Genomic DNA, 20020 nt, shown 5'->3' on the forward strand with positions numbered 1-20020 from the left:
GACATATGAAGTTAGGGAAGTGGAGGAAAGTGCCCTTCTCTTCCTCTTCCTTTAGGTTTCACCAGTCTTTGGTGCTATACGTAGGAGTGGTAGAAGTCAAAAAGCAAGGCTTTTGCAACACCAAACTTAAGAGTTTTGCTCGTCCTCGAGCAAATACGAACAATAGAGAAGAATAGAGTAGAAGAGGGTGGGATAGGTGGAGATTCTGTGAGACCTACTGGTCCTGAGAGGCTAGGGTAATTGAATTTCCTGCCCTCCATATGGGTGTCGAATGCCCAGCTGCTACACCGTGGCTGGCGTTCAACGCCAGCTTTCCTATCAGTTGTGGCATTGAATGCCCAAGAGGGACTCCTTCCTGGAATTCAATGCCAGATCTTATGATTTCTTGGGCGTTGAACGCCCAGCCTCTGTGCTTGGCAGGCATTCAATGCCAGCATTGCTGTCCCTAGTGGGCATTGAACGCCCACTCTGGCCCTTTGTCTGGCGTTCAACACCAGCAAGGTCCTTCCTCCAGGGTGTTCTGTTTTCATCTCTGAACCTTTTTGTATCTATTCTAACTACTACACATGATCACAAACATTAAAAATCAAGGGAAATCTCTAAAAATAAACTAAAATAAACTCAAATGAAAATAAACAAAAGAAATAAGAACAAAAATACTCTACTCATGATTGGATTGCCTCCCAACAAGCGCTTCTTTAATGTCATTAGCTTGACAGACAGCTCCTTTCAAGGAGGAAGATAGTTATAGAGGAATAAGTTCTTACTCCTTACCGGGAGCTTTCTTCCTGTGCTCTCATGGATTAGCTTAATATGCTCGAGAGACAGGATCTTGTTCACTGCATGAGGCAGGGTTTGGCTTGCAGTAATATGTTGGTGTCCCTTAGTACTATTTCCCTCTTCCATGGTGAATACCATGATGAGATAAGTGAACATTACCATTTTCCATGGTGAAAAGCCTTTAGTAGGGATATTTTTGTTTTTCAAGCCCCTAGGTATCTTCCTTTTGGGGCCTTCCTCCTTGGTGGATAGTGTACATCCAACACCAAACTTACGTTTGGTCTTAGGAGGGATTAAATTGGTTTCAATCAAGGGAGGAGGCTTGAATGCTGAATGCTGTATGCGAGTACCTCCCTCGTCAGGAGGTAGTGGTGGGTTAACAACCTCGAACACCATCCAGTCCTCATGCAAGGTAATCCTTGTTTCTTGTGCCTCTTGGATTCTCAGCTTCTTCACCAAAGATGAAGGTATCAGATTTAAAATTAAGCCAAGATCATACAGGTCTTTGTCAAAAGTGATCTTTTCAGTAGTCCATAGGATCTGAAAGCTCCTTGGATCTGGCATCTTCCATGTCGGCTCATTCTAAATTAGGATACTTTACTTCTCAGTAAGTACCTCTATTTCATCTCCCCTTAGGTCTTTCTTTTAAAAAAGAATATCTTTTGGATAGGCCGTATAGGGGGTCTTTTTTTCCAATACCTTTGCAACAGAGATATTGACTTGCAGCTCTTTAAGGGCTACTGGAAAAATAAGCCAACTGTTCATCTGCCGGTTCTTTCTGCACGCCAAGGAAAGATAGCTCTTGAGGCTCTTTTACCTCTGCAAGGGGGTACTCTGTGGTAATCACATGCTCCTCTTGCACACCAAGAGAAGATTCAGCTCAAGGTTCCTTCTCCTTTGTAGGGGCATGCTCAATGGCATTCTCAGAATCCTCCTAGTTCTTAATTGCCTTCAGTTCCTCAGTAGCAGACTCCCGAGGTTCGGCCTCTTTGGTGAAGACTACTGTCTCACCTTCTTTTAAGGTCTCCTTTCTAGAGAGCATCAGGCTTTCTGTGAGGGCCCTATAGGGATGCACCTCCTCAAATAACTCAGTGGGAGAAGTATTAACCAGGTCAGGTGTCCACTGGTCATAGGTGTGAGTGTCTCCTTGAGGATGGTCACCACTCATGGCACTAGGAGCACTATGACTCTTAGCAGGGGGTGCGGCTACAGTCTCCCTGTCTAGAACTTTTGTTCTGACTGGGGTGTGAACATCTGTTGCTAACTTAGCCAATCTTTACAAGAGAGAGAACCTGTTCAGGAATTTGTTAACGACCTTATCCCAGGTGTTCACACTTTCTTTGGGTACAATATACCACCAATCTCTTGCTCGATCTCTCAAAGAAAATGGGAATAGTTTTAGCTTGTGGAATTTAGGGTCCATTCCATTGGTCTCTACAGTATCACAGAACTGTAGGAAGTCAGAGATGAATCTACTGGTGTCTTCCTATGGATGTCCGTGAAATTGGAACTTCTGCAATATTAGGGTGATCACTTGTGGGTTGATTTTAAAGTTTCTTGCTCTGATAGGGGGTGCATTGATACTTCCTCCACAGAAATCAGGAGTAAGATCTGTGTCGGGGTCTAGAAGTCTCCTGGCCTATGCATTCCACATCAGACTAATAGTGACCTTGGTGTTCCTGCATGCATAAATAAGAGACAAAAAAATGAGAGTCTCTATGTCAGAGTATAGAGAGGGAAGAAGAATTTGAAAATTAGAAAAAAAAAAGAAACTAGATAAAATATTTTTGTTTATATTTTATTTATTAATTAAATTCAAAAAACAAGAGGGAAAATAAAGGCTAATTAACCAAAAAGATTTAAAAATTTAGAAGAAAGTTTTCGAAAAAGAGGAGAGAGGAATTAGTTAGAAAGTTTTGAAAAAGAAGAAAGAGAAATCAAGTAACTAATTAAGAAGATTTGAAAATAAGATAGAAGATTAGAAAAGATTTGATTTTAAAATTCTTTTTGAAAAAGTCAACAAGATAAGATAAGAATTGAAAAGATTTGAAAAAGATTTTGAAATTAAAATTTAAAAGAAGATAAGCTAGAAAAGGGTTTGAATTGAAAAGAAGATAAGTTAGGTAAGAAAGATAAGATAAGGAAGTTAAGAAAAGATAAGTTTTAAATAAAAAAATTTGAAATCAAAATCAAAAAGTTAGTTTCTAATTTAAAAAGATTTGAAATTTAAATTTTAAAAGAAAGATAAGATAAGAAAGAATCAAATTTTAAAATAAAATATTTGAAAAGAAGTTGAAGAAGATAAGATTTGAAATTTGATTTTTAAAAAGATTTGATTTTAAAATTTGAAATTTGAAATAAGATAAGATTTTGAAAATTGAATTTTAAATTTTGAATTTTGAATTTGAAACAAGATAAGATAAAGATTTGAAAAATATTTGAAAAAGATAAGAATTGAAATTTGATTTTTTTTTTAAAAGATTTGATTTGAAGACAAGATAAGATAATAATTTGAAATTAAAATTTTAAAAATTTTTTGAAAATTTTGAAAATTAAGGTAAAAAGATAGAAAAGATATATTTTTTAATTTTTTGAATTAATGAAGAAAGAGAAAAACAAGCAAAAGACACCAAACTTAAAGTTTTTAGATCAAAGAAGTACAAATTTTCGAAAATCAAGAGAACAAACACCAAAAGACACCAAACTTAAAACTTTTAAGATCAAAACAAGAAGAAAAACAAGAACACTTTGAAGATAAAGAAGAACACCAAGAACAAAACTTAAAGGATTCAAAGAAAATAAGAACATACAAAGGATACGAAACTTTAAAATTTTGAAAATCAAAGACACAATTTTCAAAAATTTTAAAAGAAAAGATTCAAGAAGACCCCAAACTTAAAGATTGACACAAGACTCAAACAAAAGATGGTTAAGGCTTGGAGATGCTTTGTTCTTCTGGATAATTCCGGTCTTACTGTCTTCTTCAACTGTGAATGATTTCTTCTATGGCAAGCTGTATGTGATCAATGCCTTTCTTGAGAGGTCGCCAATGCTCCTCCAGATCTGAACCCCAGGGTTAGTGCGGATCCAGTCTGATTGAGGGTGAAACTCCTGCAGTCCATTCTCCTTAGTGATCGTACTCAAAATGCCATAGACAAGGTCAAATCTCCGGATCAGAGAATGCTGTGCCTTTGGTTCTAGCCTCTACCACAAAGACTCTAATCTTCCTAAACCTCGGCTGAACTGGTGTCTCTAGAAGTCCCCAACGAAGTCGTAGATTAGCCGTCTAAGAGATGTATAATCAAGCTAGTGGTTCATCATTGTCTGATGAAAGACTCACTCTGAACCCATGTAGAATGAGATAACCTTGTGCCGGTTCAATGCATTCATAATGATGAAGAACGAAGATACGTCTTAGAATAGAGAATCAAACACGAATTGAGATAGAACGATAGTACTTTATTATTCCATAAAACTCAGCATAGCTTTTTCCCTCAACCTAGGAGGTTTAAAAACTCATACTGATAGATAATACAATGTAAAACGTGTAAAGTGTCAAAAGGTCTCGTGTTCTCCCCCAAAAAGTATATAAGTTCTCAAATAAATACTAGACTAATGACTAAAGATTACATAACAAGGGTAAAACAGTCTTTTAGTGCTAAAATCTACTTTTGGAGCCCACTTGGTGAGAATTTGGGCTGAGCTTGATTGAGATCCACGTGCTAGGAGGCCTCTAGGGTGTTCAACGCTGGCTAGGGGGTCCTTTTTGGGCGTTGGACACTGGTGTCTTCTTCCTTGGGCGTTGGATGCCAGAATAGGGTTGGAAGTTGGTGTTTAACATCAGTTTTGGGCCTTCAATTCTGTAGTAAAGTATGGACAATTATACATTGCTAGAAAAGCTCCAGAAAAGCTCTTTTGAGGTCAAGGAGGTCAGATCCTGACAGCATCTGCAGCACTTTCTCTATCTCTGAATCAGACTTTTGCTCTAGCTTCTCAATTTCTACCAGAAAATACCTGAAATTGCATAAAAACACACAAACTCAAAGTAGAATCCAAAAATGTGAATTTTACACTAAAACCTATGAAAACTTAATAAAACATAAACAAAACATACTAAACTATATGAAAATGATGGCAAAAAGCGTATAAAACATCCGCTCATCAGTCACCAATGTCAGAAATAAGGAAATGTATCAAAAAAGATGAAATGCCCTAACAACCCATGCTTTTCTGTTAAATTTTTTATGTTTGGGGGATTGACTTTATGGGACCATTCCCTAATTCAAATGGGTTCCTTTATATCCTCTTGGCAGTTGACTGTGTGTTAAAGTGGGTGGAAGCAATTCCAACCCGCCTTGACGATGCTTACACAGTGGTTTCTTTTATAAGAAACAATATTGTTTGCCGTTATGGGTCACCACAGGCAATCATGAGCGACAAAGGGACTCATTTTTGTAATAGGAAAATGGAAGCATTGCTAAAGTAGTATGGTATGATGCATAATGTTACAACTGCTTATCACCCCAAAACCAACGGTCAAGCATAGGTGTCTAACCAAGAGATAAAGAGGATTCTAGAGAAGGTGGCAAACCCCAAATGGAAGGATTGGAGCCCTTGGTTGGGTGACATATTGGCACAAATTCCCACACTTCGTACTATTGAACCAGCAAGTACACACGGTCATCCAAGTAACACCTAAGCGAGTCAGGATCGATCCCACGAGGATTGTGATTTGAAGCAAGCTATGGTTATCTTGTAGATCTTAGTTAGGTGAATAGAAGAGGTAGGTTTGTCGTTTTAAACACATAAAAGAAAATAAAGAGAACTTAACTAGGTTGATATGTTTGCAATGATAAGAAGATGGTTAAGGCTTGGAGATGCTTTGTTCTTCTGGATAACTCTGGTTTTACTGTCTCTTTCAACTATGAAGGATTTCTTCTATGACAGGCTGTATGTGATCGACGTCGGTTGAGAGGTCGCCAATGCTCCTCTAGATCTGAACCCCATGGTTAGTGTGCATCTATTCTGATTAAGGGTGAAGCTCCTGCAGTCCATTCTCCTTAATGATCCTACTCAAAATGCCACAAACAAGGTCAAATCTTCCAATCCGGATCAGAGAATGCTGCGCCTTTGGGTTCTAGCCTCTACCACAAAGACTCTAATCTCCCCATACCTTGGCTGAACTGATATTTCGAGAAGTCCCCAATGAAGTCGTGGATTAGCCGTCTAAGAGATGTATAATCAAGCTAGTGGTTCATCATTGTCCGATGAAAGACTCACTCTAAACCCATGTAGAATGATATATCCTTATTCCAATTCAACGTATTCATAATTATGAAGAACGAAGATACATCTTAGAATAGAAAATCAAACACGGATTGAAATAGAATAGTAATATTTTTATTAATCCATAAAACTCAATAGAGTTCCTCCCCTCAACCTAGGAGGTTTAGAAACTCATACTGATAGAAAATACAATGAAAAATTCGAAATATGCTGGAAGAGATCTCTAGCAATGTGAACTTCTCCCTTAAATTCTAAACTAATGACTAAGGATTACTTAAAAAGGGTAAAACAGTCTTTTAGTGCTAAAATCTACTTCTGGGGCCCACTTGGTGAGTTTTTGGGCTGAGCTTGATTGAGATCCACGTGCTAGGAGGCCTCTAGTGCGTTGAACGCTAGCTAGGGGGTCCTTTATGGGCGTTGGACGCCAGTCTCTTCTCCTTTGGGCGTTGGACGCCAGAATAGGGCAGGAGGCTGGCGTTGAACGCTAGTTTTGAGCCTTCAATTCTGAAGCAAAGTATGGACTATTATATATTGCTGGAAAGCTCTTGATGTTAGCATTATATAGCCATTGTGAACGCTCCATTTAGACTTCTTTAGCTCTAGAAAAACTCTTTCGAATGGAGGTCAGATCTTGACAGCATCTGCAGCACTTTCTCTATCTCTGAATCAAAATTATGCTCCAGCTCCTCAATTTCAGCCAGAAAATACCTAAAATTGCATAAAACACATAAAATCAAATTAGAATCCAAAAATGTGAATTTTGTACTCAAACCTTTGAAAACTTAATAAAACTTAAACAAAACATAATAAAAACTATATGAAAATGATGCCAAAAAGCGTATAAAATATTCGCTTATCACAACACCAAACTTAAACTGTTGCTTGTTCCCAAGCAATTAAAAACATAGTAGGATAAAAAGAAGAGTAAGATACAATAAATCTAAGAGTTTTCAATGAAGCTCAATTTCAGTTAGATGAGCAGGACTTAGAAGCTTTTGCTTCTGAATAGTTTTGGCATCTCACTATTCATTGAAACTCAGAAGTGTTGGCATCCTTAGAAACTTAGAATCCAGATGATATTATTGACTCTCCTAGTTCAGTTCTTTTTGATTCATGAACACAACTTTTTAGAGTCTTGGCCGTGACCCTAAGCACTTTGTTTTCCAGTATTACCACCGGATTCATAAATGCCACAGACACTTTAACTGGGTGAACCCTTTCGGATTGTGATTCAGCTTTGCTAGAATCCCCAAATAGCGATGTCTAGAGTTCTTAAGCACACTCTTTTTGCTTTGGATCACGACTTTAACTGCTCAGTCTCAAGCTTTTTTACTTGACACCTTCACACCACAAGCATATGGTTAGGGACAGCTTGGTTGAGCCGGTTAGGCTAGGATTTTATTCCTTGTAGGCCCTCCTAACCATTGATGCTCAAAGCCTTGGATCTTTTTACCCTTGCCTTTTGGTTTAAAGGGTTATTGGCTTTTTCTGCTTTTCATTGCTCTTTTTTTTCGCATGCAAAATTTTTTTCTTTTTATTGCATCTTGCTTTTTGCTAGTTTTTCTTGCTTCAAGAATCAATTTTTAGATTTTTCAGATTACCAATAATACTTCACTTTTATCATCATTCTTTCAAGAGCCAACATTTTTAATTTCAATTTCAAATATGCACTGTTTATTCATACATTCAGAAAACAAAAGCAATGCCACCACATCAAGATAATTGAACAATTCTTAAAATAAACTCGAAATTCATGCAACTTAATTTCTTTTTCAAATAAAATTTTCTTTTAAGTAAGGTGAGAGATATATGGAACATTTTATAACTTTAAGACATAGATAGAAATGATCATGCAATAAGAACAAGAGAACAGACAATTAAAAACATAACAGAAAATAGAAAAATAACATAAGAAAAGGGGATTAAGAGAACGAATCCACCTTAGTGATGGCGGCTACTACTCCTCATTGAAGATCCAATGTAATGTTCAGTCTCTTTAATGTCATGCCCTTGTCTTTGTTGTTCTTCCCTCATAGCTCTCTGATCTTCTCTATTTCATGGAGGATGGTGGAGTGCTCTTGATGGTCCAACCTCAGTTGCTCCATGTTTGAGCTCCACTTTCCCAGAGAGGTATTTAGTTGATCACAAAAAATTTTGGGGAGGAAAATACATCCCTTGAGGCATCTCAGGAATTTCTATTGAGGCGGCTCCATATGCTCTTACTGTGGTCCATGTGCCGGCTCTCTAACATACTCCATCCTTCTTTTAGTGATGGGTTTGTCCTCTTCTATGACAATTCTAGCTGAATTACATAGGTGACAAATGAGGTGAGGGATGTGGGGGCAAGTGCCTTTCCTTTCCTCTTCCTTGAGGTTTTACCAGTCTTTGGTGCCATACTCAGGAGTGGTAGAAGTCAAAAAGTAAAGCTTTTGCAACACCAAACTTAAGAGTTTTGCTCGTCCTCGAAAAAATATGAACAATGGGAAAGAATAGAGTAGAAGAGGGTGGGGTTGGTGGAGCTTCTGTGGGACTTACCGGTTCTGAGAGGCTAAGGCAATTGAATTCCCTGCCATCCATATGGGCATTGAACGCCCAGCTTGTGCACCATAGCTGGCGTTTAATGCCAGCTTGCCTCCCATTTGTGGTGTTGAATGCCCAGGAGAAACCTCCTTCCTAGCATTCAACGCCAGCTTGTTGCTCCCCAGAGGGCGTTGAACACCCACTCTGGCTCTTTGTCTAGCGTTCAACGCTAGCAAGGTTTCTACTTCAGGGTGTTCTGTTTCCAACTCTGACTATTTTTGTTTCTTTTCTAACTACTGCACATGATCACAAACATTAAAAAGCAAGGAAAAACTCTAAAAATAACAAAAATAAAATCAGATGAAAATAAACGAAAGAAATAAGAATAGAAATACTCTACTTATGGTTGGGTTGCCTCCCAACAAGCGCTTTTTTAATGTCATTAGCTTGACGGACAACTCCTTTCAAGGAGGAAGATAGTCATAGAGGATTAAATCCTTACTCCTTATTGGGAGCTTCCTTCTTGTGCTCTCATGGATTAGCTTAATACGCTCAAGAGACAGGATCTTATTCTCTGCCTGAGGCAGGGTTTTGCTTGCAGCAATACGTTGGTGTTCCTTTTTGCCACTTCCCTTTTCCATGATGAATTCCATGATGAGATAAGTGAACATTACCATTTTCCATGGTGAAAAGCCTTCAGTAGGGATGTTTTTATTTTTTCAGCCCCTTGGTATCTTCTTTTTGGGGCCTTCTTCCTTAGTGGATAGTGTACATCCAACACCAAACGTAAGGAGGGATTGAATTGGTTTCATCCAAGGGAGGAGGCTTGAATGCTGAATCCTTTATGCAAGTGCCTCCCTTGTCAGGAGGTAATAGAGGGTCAAAAACTTTGAACACCATCCAGTCCTTATGTAAGGTAATCCTTGTTTCTTGTGCCTCTTGGATATCCAGCTTCTTCATTACAGATGAAGGGATCAGATTTAAAGTCAAGCCAAGATCATACAGAGCTTTGTCAAAAGTGATCTTTCTAGTAGTCCATAGGATCTGAAAGCTCCCTGGTTCTGGCATTTTCCTAGGCAGCTCATTCTGAATTAGGATATTATACTTCTTAGTAAGTACCTCTATTTCATCTCCCCTTAGGTCCTTCTTTTCAAAAAGAATGTTTTTTAGATAGGCCGTTGATGAATTTATATTTGATGATGATTTTTGGTTGAAATTGAATGGATTTCATGAAATAAATTTGCACTTATTCCACTAAATAGCATGCATTTGAACTTTCTTCCTAATTTGTGCTTGATTATGAAAACATGCTCTTTTGTGCCTAATTTGATAAATTTTATTCCATTTACCTTCCATTCGATACCTTGATGTTATTTGTGCGTAATTTCAGAGGTATAAAGCAAGAATGACTTGGAGAAAATGCAAGAAGAGCATTCAAAGTGGAGGAAGCATAAATAATCAATGGAGAAGAGCTAAGCCTAGTGTGCGTACGCACAGGCCTGCGTGCATACGCACAGCCATCAGATCAGAGCCACGCGTGCACGTGAGCCGCATCGTGCGCGTCATGTGTTCATTCAACCATCGCCTAGTGTGCGTACGCACAACTTCCTGTGCGTACGAACGGGTAGAGATTTTCGGTAGAGTGTGTGGATGCACACTTCTGTGCGTGCGCACAGGTTGATGCACATGCCTTCATTAAAATCTCACGTGACTCACAATTTTGGTGGTTAGGAGGCCCATTTCTGAAGCCATTTAGCTCATAAGGAGGGAAAAATGAAGACCATACCATAGCATAACATTAGTGTAGCCTAGGAGTAGTGGTAGATAGCTTTAGTATAGTTTTTCTTTAAGTTTTTCATAATCTCTATTAGGGTTTATACTAGGGTTTTTACTTTCAAGTGCCATTTCCATTTTGATCTTGGATTTGCTAATTTCCATTGTAAGTATCTCTTTGTTACTACTCTTTATAGTTACATTGTTCTTACTCTTTCTTATAATTCAAGTTATAGTTCAATTTTACTTCTCTCTTGTAATTTCTATTTCTTGTTGATGAATTTGATTATTAATGATTGTTACATGCTTTCTTGAGTCTTTATTGTTGATTGAGATCATTTGTTCCTTTTGGTTTCAAGCTTTTTCTCATTTTTCCCATCTTTAGAGTTCTTGCCCACCAAGTGTTTGACAAAATGTCAAGTATGATTTTGGGCTAGTTTTCTATCTCTTGGTTTCGGGAAAGTGAGAAATTGGGTTCCTAGAGTTGGAATGTCCAACATTTAGTGTTAATTTTGGATTGTTAATTGTTCTTGTTCCCACTAACGCTATGTTGTTGCTAAGGCAATTAGCAAGCAATTTAGGATTTGTGGGTTAAGAACACTTATGCTCATTTAACTTACTCTCCAATGTGAGGGTTAATCAAGTGAGATTGATCCATTCTAGTAGTCATAGTTGTGGTTCCAACAAGGTAAGGACCCTTAGCTCACTCCAAGCCAAGATATCTTTTATGCTTCAATTTCTTCATACACATTTACATTAATTCCTTTTTACACTTTACTTGTCTATATTTCAAAGTTGCTTCATTAATTTCTTTATTAGTTCATTTATTACAATTTTGCATGTTCTTTTATTACTTTATATGTTTATCCATTTATTGAAAACCCTATGATCCTCACAACCAAGATTGCACACTCATTGGTCTCAAGTGTCCTTGGGAGACGACCCGGGAATTGAAACTCCCAGAATTGAATTGGTTTTAAATTGTGACATTATTTTGAATTCAAACTTTGACTGTGAGCATTATCCATTGGCTTGGACTATACTTGCAACGGAACTCAATATGTGGAAAATTCTAAGCCGACAGTTTGGAATACGTTAGCCGTATATGGGGTCTTTTTTTCCAATACCTTTGTAACAGAGATATTGACTTGCAGCTCCTTAAGGGCTGCTGGGTGATGATTGGATTTTTGACGGTTTAGAAATTCACTAATGAAATCTCGTTGTAAAGTATAGTTTCTAAACCAAGCAATAATCCTTTTCATACAAAAAGTTGTTTGTCACTAGTACAAACCCCTAAAATTTATAAACCGAAGTATTCAAACCTCGGGTCGTTCTCCCTAGGAATTACAATAAAGTGTCTTGTTATTGGTTATGAGTTATTTTGGGGTTTTGGATAAGAAGAATGAAAAGTAAATGGCAATGAAAATAAACTAACAACTATAAAAGGCTCTTGGTTTGGTATAAAAATTAGAAGTCCTATCCTAGTTATCTTTCTCAATTGTGATGAGAATTGTTCATTGCTACCACTTAGTTAACCCTTACTAATTAAAGAAAAGTCAAGTGGATAAATTGACTTGAGCCACAAGTCCTAGCCAACTCCCAAGGAAAGACTAGCTTTAGTGCACTCCAAACCAATTAGCAATCTCTCCAATTATCAATCAACAAAGGGATTAGATAACTCAAGTGTCACTAATTACTCTACCTAGGCCAAGAGGAACAAAATCTACACTATATCTAGAAGAGGCATTTCAACAAACACATAGAGTGCAATAGAAGTAAACATTATTAATTGCAAGAATTAAAGGAATCTACAACTACAAAGGCAAGAGATCAACAATAGAAAAGCCACTACAAGAAAAAAGGCCTATCGGTACCCTTTTTTCTTGCCACGCTTTAAAAGCGTGGCCAAAAGTGATCAATGGCCACGCTTTTATGAGGGTAGCCACTGATTTGTGATTTGGCCACGCTTTTTTTGTCACGCTTCAAAAGCGTGGCCATAGAGAGATTTTGGCACGCTTTTATGAGGGTGACCACTGATTTATGATTTGACCACCCTTTTTTTTTTGCCACACTTCAAAAGCGTGGCCATAGAAAAAAACAAGTACGCTTTTAAAGCGTGGCTGGTTTGTCGGGATACGGGCACATTTTTAAAGCGTGCCTATATCCTCTAATGATTTGGAACCCTAAAAAAGCGTGACAATAAGATTCCCAATTAATTTAATTTCTCACTCAAACACTTCATTTTTTTATCAAAACTCTCAAAACAGCCCTCACTTAGAAGTGAGAACCAAACCCTCGAAGCCTCTTCATTACTCAACTAAGAACCCTAAACCTTCGCAGCCCTCTCAGCTCGCAGCCCTCTTCATCATTGAGAAGTGAGAATCCCTTCATCTTTCAGCTCGTAGCCCCCTCTTAACTTGCAACCCTCTATCCTTCTCTTGCAATCATTTATCCCACTTTTGTAACTCTTGGAAACTTCAATCGGTGCTGCCTCCGTCGACGAACCCTCCATCGGCGCGCCCTCCGTTGGCATTCAGTCTCGCTCGCAAGGCCTCCATCGGCGCTCGCTCTCTCTCGCTCAAACCTTACCTCCGTCGACGCTGACTCAATCGTCGCTGCCTCTCCCGCAATCGGCGTTCCTCCCTCTATCGGCGCTCAACCCTCATCGTAACACAAGAAGGTACAGATTTAATCCCTTTTCGTTTCTCTATTTCAACCCTCACCATAACGCTGATTAATGTTTTCCGGAACCCAAAGAACAAGGAAATGTTGCCGGAGAACTTCAAAGAACAGCTTGCTTTGTCTGTGAGAAGCATCCAGTGGAGCTATGCAATATTCTGATCTACTTCATCTACCCCACCCGGGTACTAACTTCTAACTAACTGTTTCCTTGAATTTCAGTTCTGTTTTGGGATTTTTTTTTTCATTTTCTGTTTCTTGAATATTTGTTGTTTGTGAAAATACCTCACTGGACTTCATATGACGAGACACATCATGACTTGTTTCTTCTTCTGCTTCTTCTTCTCTAATATGAATAACTCAATACAATAGCTTCTTAGACAACACCACAATTCTCGTCTTTTTTCATACTGATAACGTTGTCGTGATTTGAGTACTCATCTTATATTATGTTTTTGTTATTTTTGGTCCAAAGTTTCAATCTTTTGAATTTTATTTTAGGCTATAAGGGTTGCTGCCATGAACTGTATTGATGGGCTAAGCATTGGGGCTCGTATTGCATGTTCTGGCAAGAAAAATGGTACTTAACTGTCAGAACAATTGGACTTAGCCATTACTTCTTAATTAATATTACCTTGATATTAAGATTTTCTAAACAGGAAACAAATGTCTTAATTGATGGTTACTATACTTGTGAAAATGTTCCTATAACAAATGCTTGTTATGCATGCTTTAGTTTGTTGAAGGGGTGCATGGGTATTATTAAAACTCATTCTTCATCTTATACAGTAAAAAGAGGTAAATAAAACTGCAACTGTGATAATGGAGATGCAATGATTTCTGAAATTATAAAATCCTCTTTCTTGCAAGAATTAAACCTTTTGTGTTTGGTCTATATGTCTACTTAATTCATTATCATGCTCCTAATTTTATATTGCAACAGCTGGTTGGCTAATACATACAAATACATTGCCTTGTATAATCCAATATTTAAGTTAGTAAAACCAGAAGGCAATTAACTCGTTGATATATATAAAAGTTTACATGGTGAGATGTGAATCATTTAATGGAGCACCTCATATCGATACTTTTACTTCTACTTCTACTTACTGCTATTATTATTTTTATTAGTGCACAAAGTGATGGCAAATCTGATCAGGTCAATTTTTACATTATATATTCATGAGGTTGTTTCTTTTTCTGTCTCTCTCTGAGTTTCTTTGTTTTTTGCATCACCCATTTTAATTCTCTTGTTAATAAACCGAGGTGTGTCTATGAGCTCTGAACTTGTTTCTTCAATTGTCTATTTTCAGGTTAATTGATTGTAAACATTTTGATTCCTCTGTTTCCTGAGAATTTGAGCTGTTTCCTGAGAATTTGAGCATGGTTTTGATTCCTCTGTTTGTTTAGCAAATGTCCTTGAACTGATCTGAACTTTAATCTGCATGGTTTGTTTAGCAAATGATTTTGATTCCTTTGTGGCTCACCTTCTATCAGTGGCTACTATTGTCATGGTCTGGCTTTGGAACATACACTTCAGGGGTGGGCTTTTTCTCCTACCATTACATTGATGAATTAGTAACTAAACTGATTTGGGACTGGGTTTAGTTTTTAATACAGTTATTTATATATAACACAAGATAATCATATAATATTACACAAGTTGAAGTTACTAATCTATATTAAGCCTTTATATATCTTATATTTGTGACTATTATTATATATAAATTGTCAATATATAGTTAGTGAAGTACCCCTAACTTACGTATTTCTTTTTCTTGATACAGATCCACCTTGTTCTTTTGTTAATTGGATTAATAATCATGGGAGGTGAAGGTAACCAAAAAACTTTCACAAGATACCGTTTTAGTATCTGTGTTGATTCCTGAACTGCTTTTTTTTTTTTTAAGGAAAAAAATATCTAGTGTGAATCTAATATTTTTTTAAAGATATTTGAGCATTAGTTTTCTCTGAATTTGATTTTCATTCTTTTTACCAAATTATGGAAATTATATGAATAGTTTGATACAAAGGAAACTGAATGATAAACCTTGAAAGTTTCGGTCTCATTAATGCTCTATTCTGTTTGGCATTACTCTGTTTCAGAATTTTCTCTAGTCTTTCATTATTTTAATCTCTCATTCAATTTGTTACTCCACCTAGGTACCAAGCATAATATAACTTATGAAAAATGAGGTGTTTGAAGGATGCTGCTGAACCACCTTTGAACAAGATGCATCCCCATGAGAACTCATCATGTTACTAATGGTAAGATTTTTATCCTCACCTACTAGGGGCACATAACCTCCCTCTTTGTACACCTTATATTGATCATTCAGCATATAGCTAAAGCTTCTCCAATATTCCTGATGGTTTCCCTGTTTATCCCTGCTTTTATTAAGAACCTATTCTGCTGCTGTTTTTGTTTCATGAGAGTTAGGCTTAGCTAGAGCTGCTTGTTATTTTCCTTTTTGATTAATTAGAGCATTCCTCTTGGTTTGATTAGTGGAGATAGCGCCTTTTTTATTTGAGACAGAGCTTTGCAATTTGGTTTTTTGCATGTTAGGTTTGGGATTCTGAATAGTAACTATTTTTTGCCCGTGACTTTTAGGGATTTCCTTGCCTTTGATGGCTTGATTATTTCCTTTCTGGGAGTGGCCAGCATGATGAATGATTTATTAATATTATATTTTAGGGGGATTTGGTTTTCTGTAGGAATCTTAAGTTTTAATATGCAAAGTATATATAATTTCTTAATGAGTGGAAGGTCAAATTTTGGATATTGCGTTGCAAAGTTGTTTAATCAGCTTTTTTGTTGGCGAGCGAAGACGCTATGTTTTGTGAACATATTCTAATTGATTCATTTTTCCAGTGTTTGTGAAATCGCAGTTGGTGAAGCACGTTATTTTAACTTCTTCAATTGCTGCTGTTACATTTAATGGAAGGCTTCTGACTCCTAAAGAAGTAGTTGATGACACCTGGTTTTTTGATCACGAACTTTGTAAGGAGTCGAAGGTATGTGCCATGTCCCTACAATTGTTATCATATTCCCCTAATTAGGCCAAATTAGTAGGAGTGGAATTAGCATTATGTTTTGCTGATTTAATTTTGATTCATATGAATAAGCTCAATCCCTTGTAAATTTGAGACTTTGGTACCACCAATTTTGTTTCCCATTTTCCTTTTTTTTTTCCAGTCATGGTACTGGTATGTGCTTTCAAAGACATTGGCTGAAGATGCTGCTTGGAAATTTGCAAAAAAAAAAAAAAAAAAATTAACCCAGTAATGGTGATTGGACCTCTTCTGCAACCAGTACTTAACACAAGTGCTGCTGGTGTTTTGAATGTAACTAATGGTAATTTTTAAAATTCTATTTCTGCATGTGGAAATGAAAATTGAAATAGTAAATGATAAAAGTACAATATATAATGTGTAAGTCTATAAAGCTTATCTTTCTCTTATGATGTGTTTGTCAATGTGATGTTGATTCAAGTGTCTTGATGTGTGGTTCAGGAGAAGAAGCCTTATTCCAATAAAGTTGCTAAGCTTAAAGCAGAATATGAGAAGGCTATGGAAAGTTATAATGCTGCTGAAGCAGGAAGAGAAAAGGGAGAAGGAGAAGGAGAGCATGAAGAGGGCTAATGAAAAATATGATAAGGAAGAAGATGTGGCCAGTGAAGATGAGGAGTTTTAAAAGCAAATGGTAGCAGGAGTTCTTCCCACATCAACTTTTTGTTAATCATAGTTCTGCTGTATATCAAATTTTGGTTTTCCATCCTTCATATCTTTGGGAACATTATAGTTTTAATTTAAATTATTATAGCATGTAAATAATTCATGTAAATCAATAAAAAATCAATTCTTATGCCTTCTAATTTTCTCTTTTTAATTATTATTATAGAATTGTAATTTTTCAATTATTATTATGCATTCTAATTTTTTCCTTTTTTTTTAATTTGACAAAGGAATAGGCCACGCTTTGAAAGCGTGGCAAAATGCTTTAGTGGGAAAGCCACGCTTCAAAAGTGTGGCTGTATGTGCTCTATCGGCACGCTTCAAAAGCGTGGCGATATGTGAACTTTTCGGTACGTTTTTAAAGCGTACCGATAGATTAACACCTATGGCCACGCTTTTAAGCATGGCAAGAGTTGAAAGCGTGGCCAAAAAGAAAGCGTGCCGATAGATCCGCAAAAGCGTGGCGATAGAGCAACCGGCACGCTGGCAGATGTGACCCTTTCAAAAGCGTGCCGATAGCTCAAAAAGCGTGGCGAAAAGCTATCGGCACATTTTTTAGCACTATTCGGCACGCTTTAAAAGCGTGGCAGAAAGATTATTTTCTTGTAGTGAGCAAAGAAGAACAATTATTATGAATTACCTCTTATTGAATTGGAAGAATGTAGAAAGAACAATACTAGATCTACAACAAAATATAAGAACAACATAAAGAAAATTATAACAAAAGAATAGAAGAAGATGAATGTAGCAACAAAGAATTGAGAGATAGAAGTGGAAGAAAGCAAAGATTAAAACCTAGATCTAAGAACTAAACCTAATCCTAATCCTAATTCTAGAGAGAAGAGAGAGCTTCTCTCTCTAGAAACTAGCTCTAAACTAATCCTAATGAGTGTGTATGATTGCAATCCCCTTGCTCTTCAATCCTTGGCTTTAAATAGCATCTTTGGCGCCAAAGTTGGTTGGGATTGGGCCCCACAACCCTTGAGAATTCGTTGGTCACGTTTTCATTAAAAAAATCATAAACCAGCACCGACGCGTACGCGCACAGCATGCGTACGCGTCCATGGGGTGATTCGCAGGTGCGCGCAAGCGCCAGGTGCGCGCGCGCGTCCATGGGCGAGTTCAACTTCTTTGACTTTTAATGTTTCTCCACTTTGCATGCTTTCCTCTTCACTCCTTTGATCCATTCCTAGCCTTTTCAATCTGGGATCATTAACAAATATATCAAGGCATCTAGTGGAATTAAAGGGAGATTAAAACCATCAAATTAAGGGTCTAAAAGCATGTTTTCACATCTAAGCACAAATAAGGAGACAATCACAAAACCATGCTATTTCATTGAATAAATGTGGATAAAAGGTGATAAAATCTCTTAAAATCAATACAGGATAAACCGTCAAAACGGGGTTTATCACTGGGAAATGAGCCAACTGCTCATCTGCCGGTTCTTTCTGCACGGCAAGGAAAGATAACTCTTGAGGTTTTTTCACCTCTGCAAGGGCGTGCTCTATGGTAATCACAGGCTCCTCTTGCACGCCTACAGAAGAATCAACTTGACGTTCCTTCTCTTCTGTAGGGGCATACTCAGGGGCAGTCTCAGGATCCTTCTGGTCTGTGATTGCCTTAAGTCCCTCAGTAGCATGCTCCTTAGGTTCGGCCTCCTTGGTAAAGACTACTGTCCCACCTTCTTTTACTGTCTCCATGTCTAGAACTTCTGTCCTAGTTGAAGTTTTCTCATAGGAGTATAAGTGCTGGTTACTGGCAGCTATCTTAATGAGCTCATTTGCCTCTTCATGTGTCTCTATAAAGTACAGAGGACCGTTTGCAAAGTGATCTACTGTCTTCCTAACTATCTCAGAGATTACTTCATAGAAGATTATTGTCTTGTCCCATCCTGAGAACATATGGGGAGGGCAATTCCTGAACATCAGCTTGTACCTCTCCCAAGCATCATGGAGAGACTCGCTCTCTTTCTGCCTGAAGGTATGAACATTTGTCACCAGCTTAGTTAATCTCTATGAGGGAGAGAACTTGTTCAGGAATTTGTTAACAACCTTATCCCAGGTGTTCACAATTCCTCTAAGTTCCATATGCCACCATTCGTTTGCTTGATCACTCAGAGCAAATGGGAAGAGTTTTAGCTTGGGGAATTCAGGGTTCACTCCATTAGCCTCTATAGTTTCACAAAACTGTAGGAAGTCAGAGATGAACTTACTAGGGTCTTCCTGTGAGTGTCCATTAAACTGACATTTTTGCCATAATAGCAGGACCTGGTCTAGGTTGACCTTAAAGTCATCTAAGTCAATAGGGTGTCAAATGTATAGGAGCCCAGAGGTCTCCCAATTCGTATATTTCTCTTTGGATCCATAGTGACTCCGGTGTCTCTACATACATAAATAAGAGACAGAAAAATGGGAGTCTCTATGTCAGAGTATAGAGAACTCCTTGTAGATATGAAGAAGAAAGAAGAATGAGGGTAGAGAAGAAAAATTCGAATAGAAGAGAGAAAGAATTCGAAAATTAGAAGCAAAATTAGAAACTAGAATTGAAATATTTTTGTTTTTATTTTATTTATTAATAAAATAAAGGTTAATGAACCAAAAAAATTTGAAAATTTATTGATGATTTTCGAAAAAGAAGTGGGAGAAGTAAAGAAGATATTTTCGAAAATAGAAGAGAGAGGAGTTAGTTAGGAAGTTTTGAAAGAGAATAAAGAGAAACCAACTAACTAATTAAGAAAGATTTAAAAACAAGATTAGATAGAAGATTTGATTTTGAAAATATTTGAAAAAGTCAATAAGATAAGATAAGAATTGAAAAGATTTGAAAAATATTTTGAAATTAAAATTTAAAAGAAGATAAGATAGAAAAGGTTTTGAATTGAAAAGAAGATAAGTTACGTAAGCTAAGAAAGATAAGATAAGGAAGTTGAGAAAAGATAAGTTTTAAATAAAAAATATTTGAAATCAAAATCAAAAAGTTAGTTTCTAATTTAAAAAGATTTGAAATTTAATTGTAAAAGAAAGATAAGATAAGAAAGAATCAAATTTTAAAAGAAAAGATTTGAAAAGAAGTGGAAGAAGATAAGATTTGAAATTTGATTTTTGAAAAAGATTTGATTTTAAATTTTGAAATTTGAAATTTATATTTTAAATTTTGAAATTGTATTTTAATGAAAGATAACAAAAGATAAGATAAAGATTTGAATTTTAAAATTTAAAAGAAAGATAAGATAAGAAATTAAAGA

The 20020-nt window shown here is 36.8% G+C and overlaps 1 protein-coding gene across 1 annotated transcript; it reads left to right on the top strand.

The window, feature by feature from the left end:
* Positions 1 to 14827: 14827 nt before the first annotated feature.
* LOC140181907 (phenylacetaldehyde reductase-like) lies at positions 14828 to 16857 on the top strand. Its single transcript, XM_072227582.1, has 5 exons — positions 14828 to 14874; positions 15202 to 15306; positions 15911 to 16053; positions 16235 to 16393; positions 16552 to 16857. Exons 2-4 carry the CDS (start codon positions 15282 to 15284, stop codon positions 16322 to 16324), a joined length of 258 nt encoding a protein of 85 aa, XP_072083683.1. The 5' UTR covers positions 14828 to 14874; positions 15202 to 15281; the 3' UTR covers positions 16325 to 16393; positions 16552 to 16857.
* Positions 16858 to 20020: the final 3163 nt, after the last annotated feature.

The sequence above is a fragment of the Arachis hypogaea genome, chromosome 19 (assembly GCF_003086295.3).
Source record: "Arachis hypogaea cultivar Tifrunner chromosome 19, arahy.Tifrunner.gnm2.J5K5, whole genome shotgun sequence".
NCBI classification, from domain to species: domain Eukaryota; kingdom Viridiplantae; phylum Streptophyta; class Magnoliopsida; order Fabales; family Fabaceae; genus Arachis; species Arachis hypogaea.

Bases quoted from the DNA above. Each gene is read 5' to 3' on its own strand.
- LOC140181907 (XM_072227582.1), top strand. From the start codon at position 15,282: ATGAGAACTCATCATGTTACTAATG. The intron at 15,307-15,910 runs GTAAGATTTTTA...TCATTTTTCCAG, and splicing joins AACTCATCATGTTACTAATG to TGTTTGTGAAATCGCAGTTG. The intron at 16,054-16,234 runs GTATGTGCCATG...TTTTTTTTCCAG, and splicing joins AACTTTGTAAGGAGTCGAAG to TCATGGTACTGGTATGTGCT.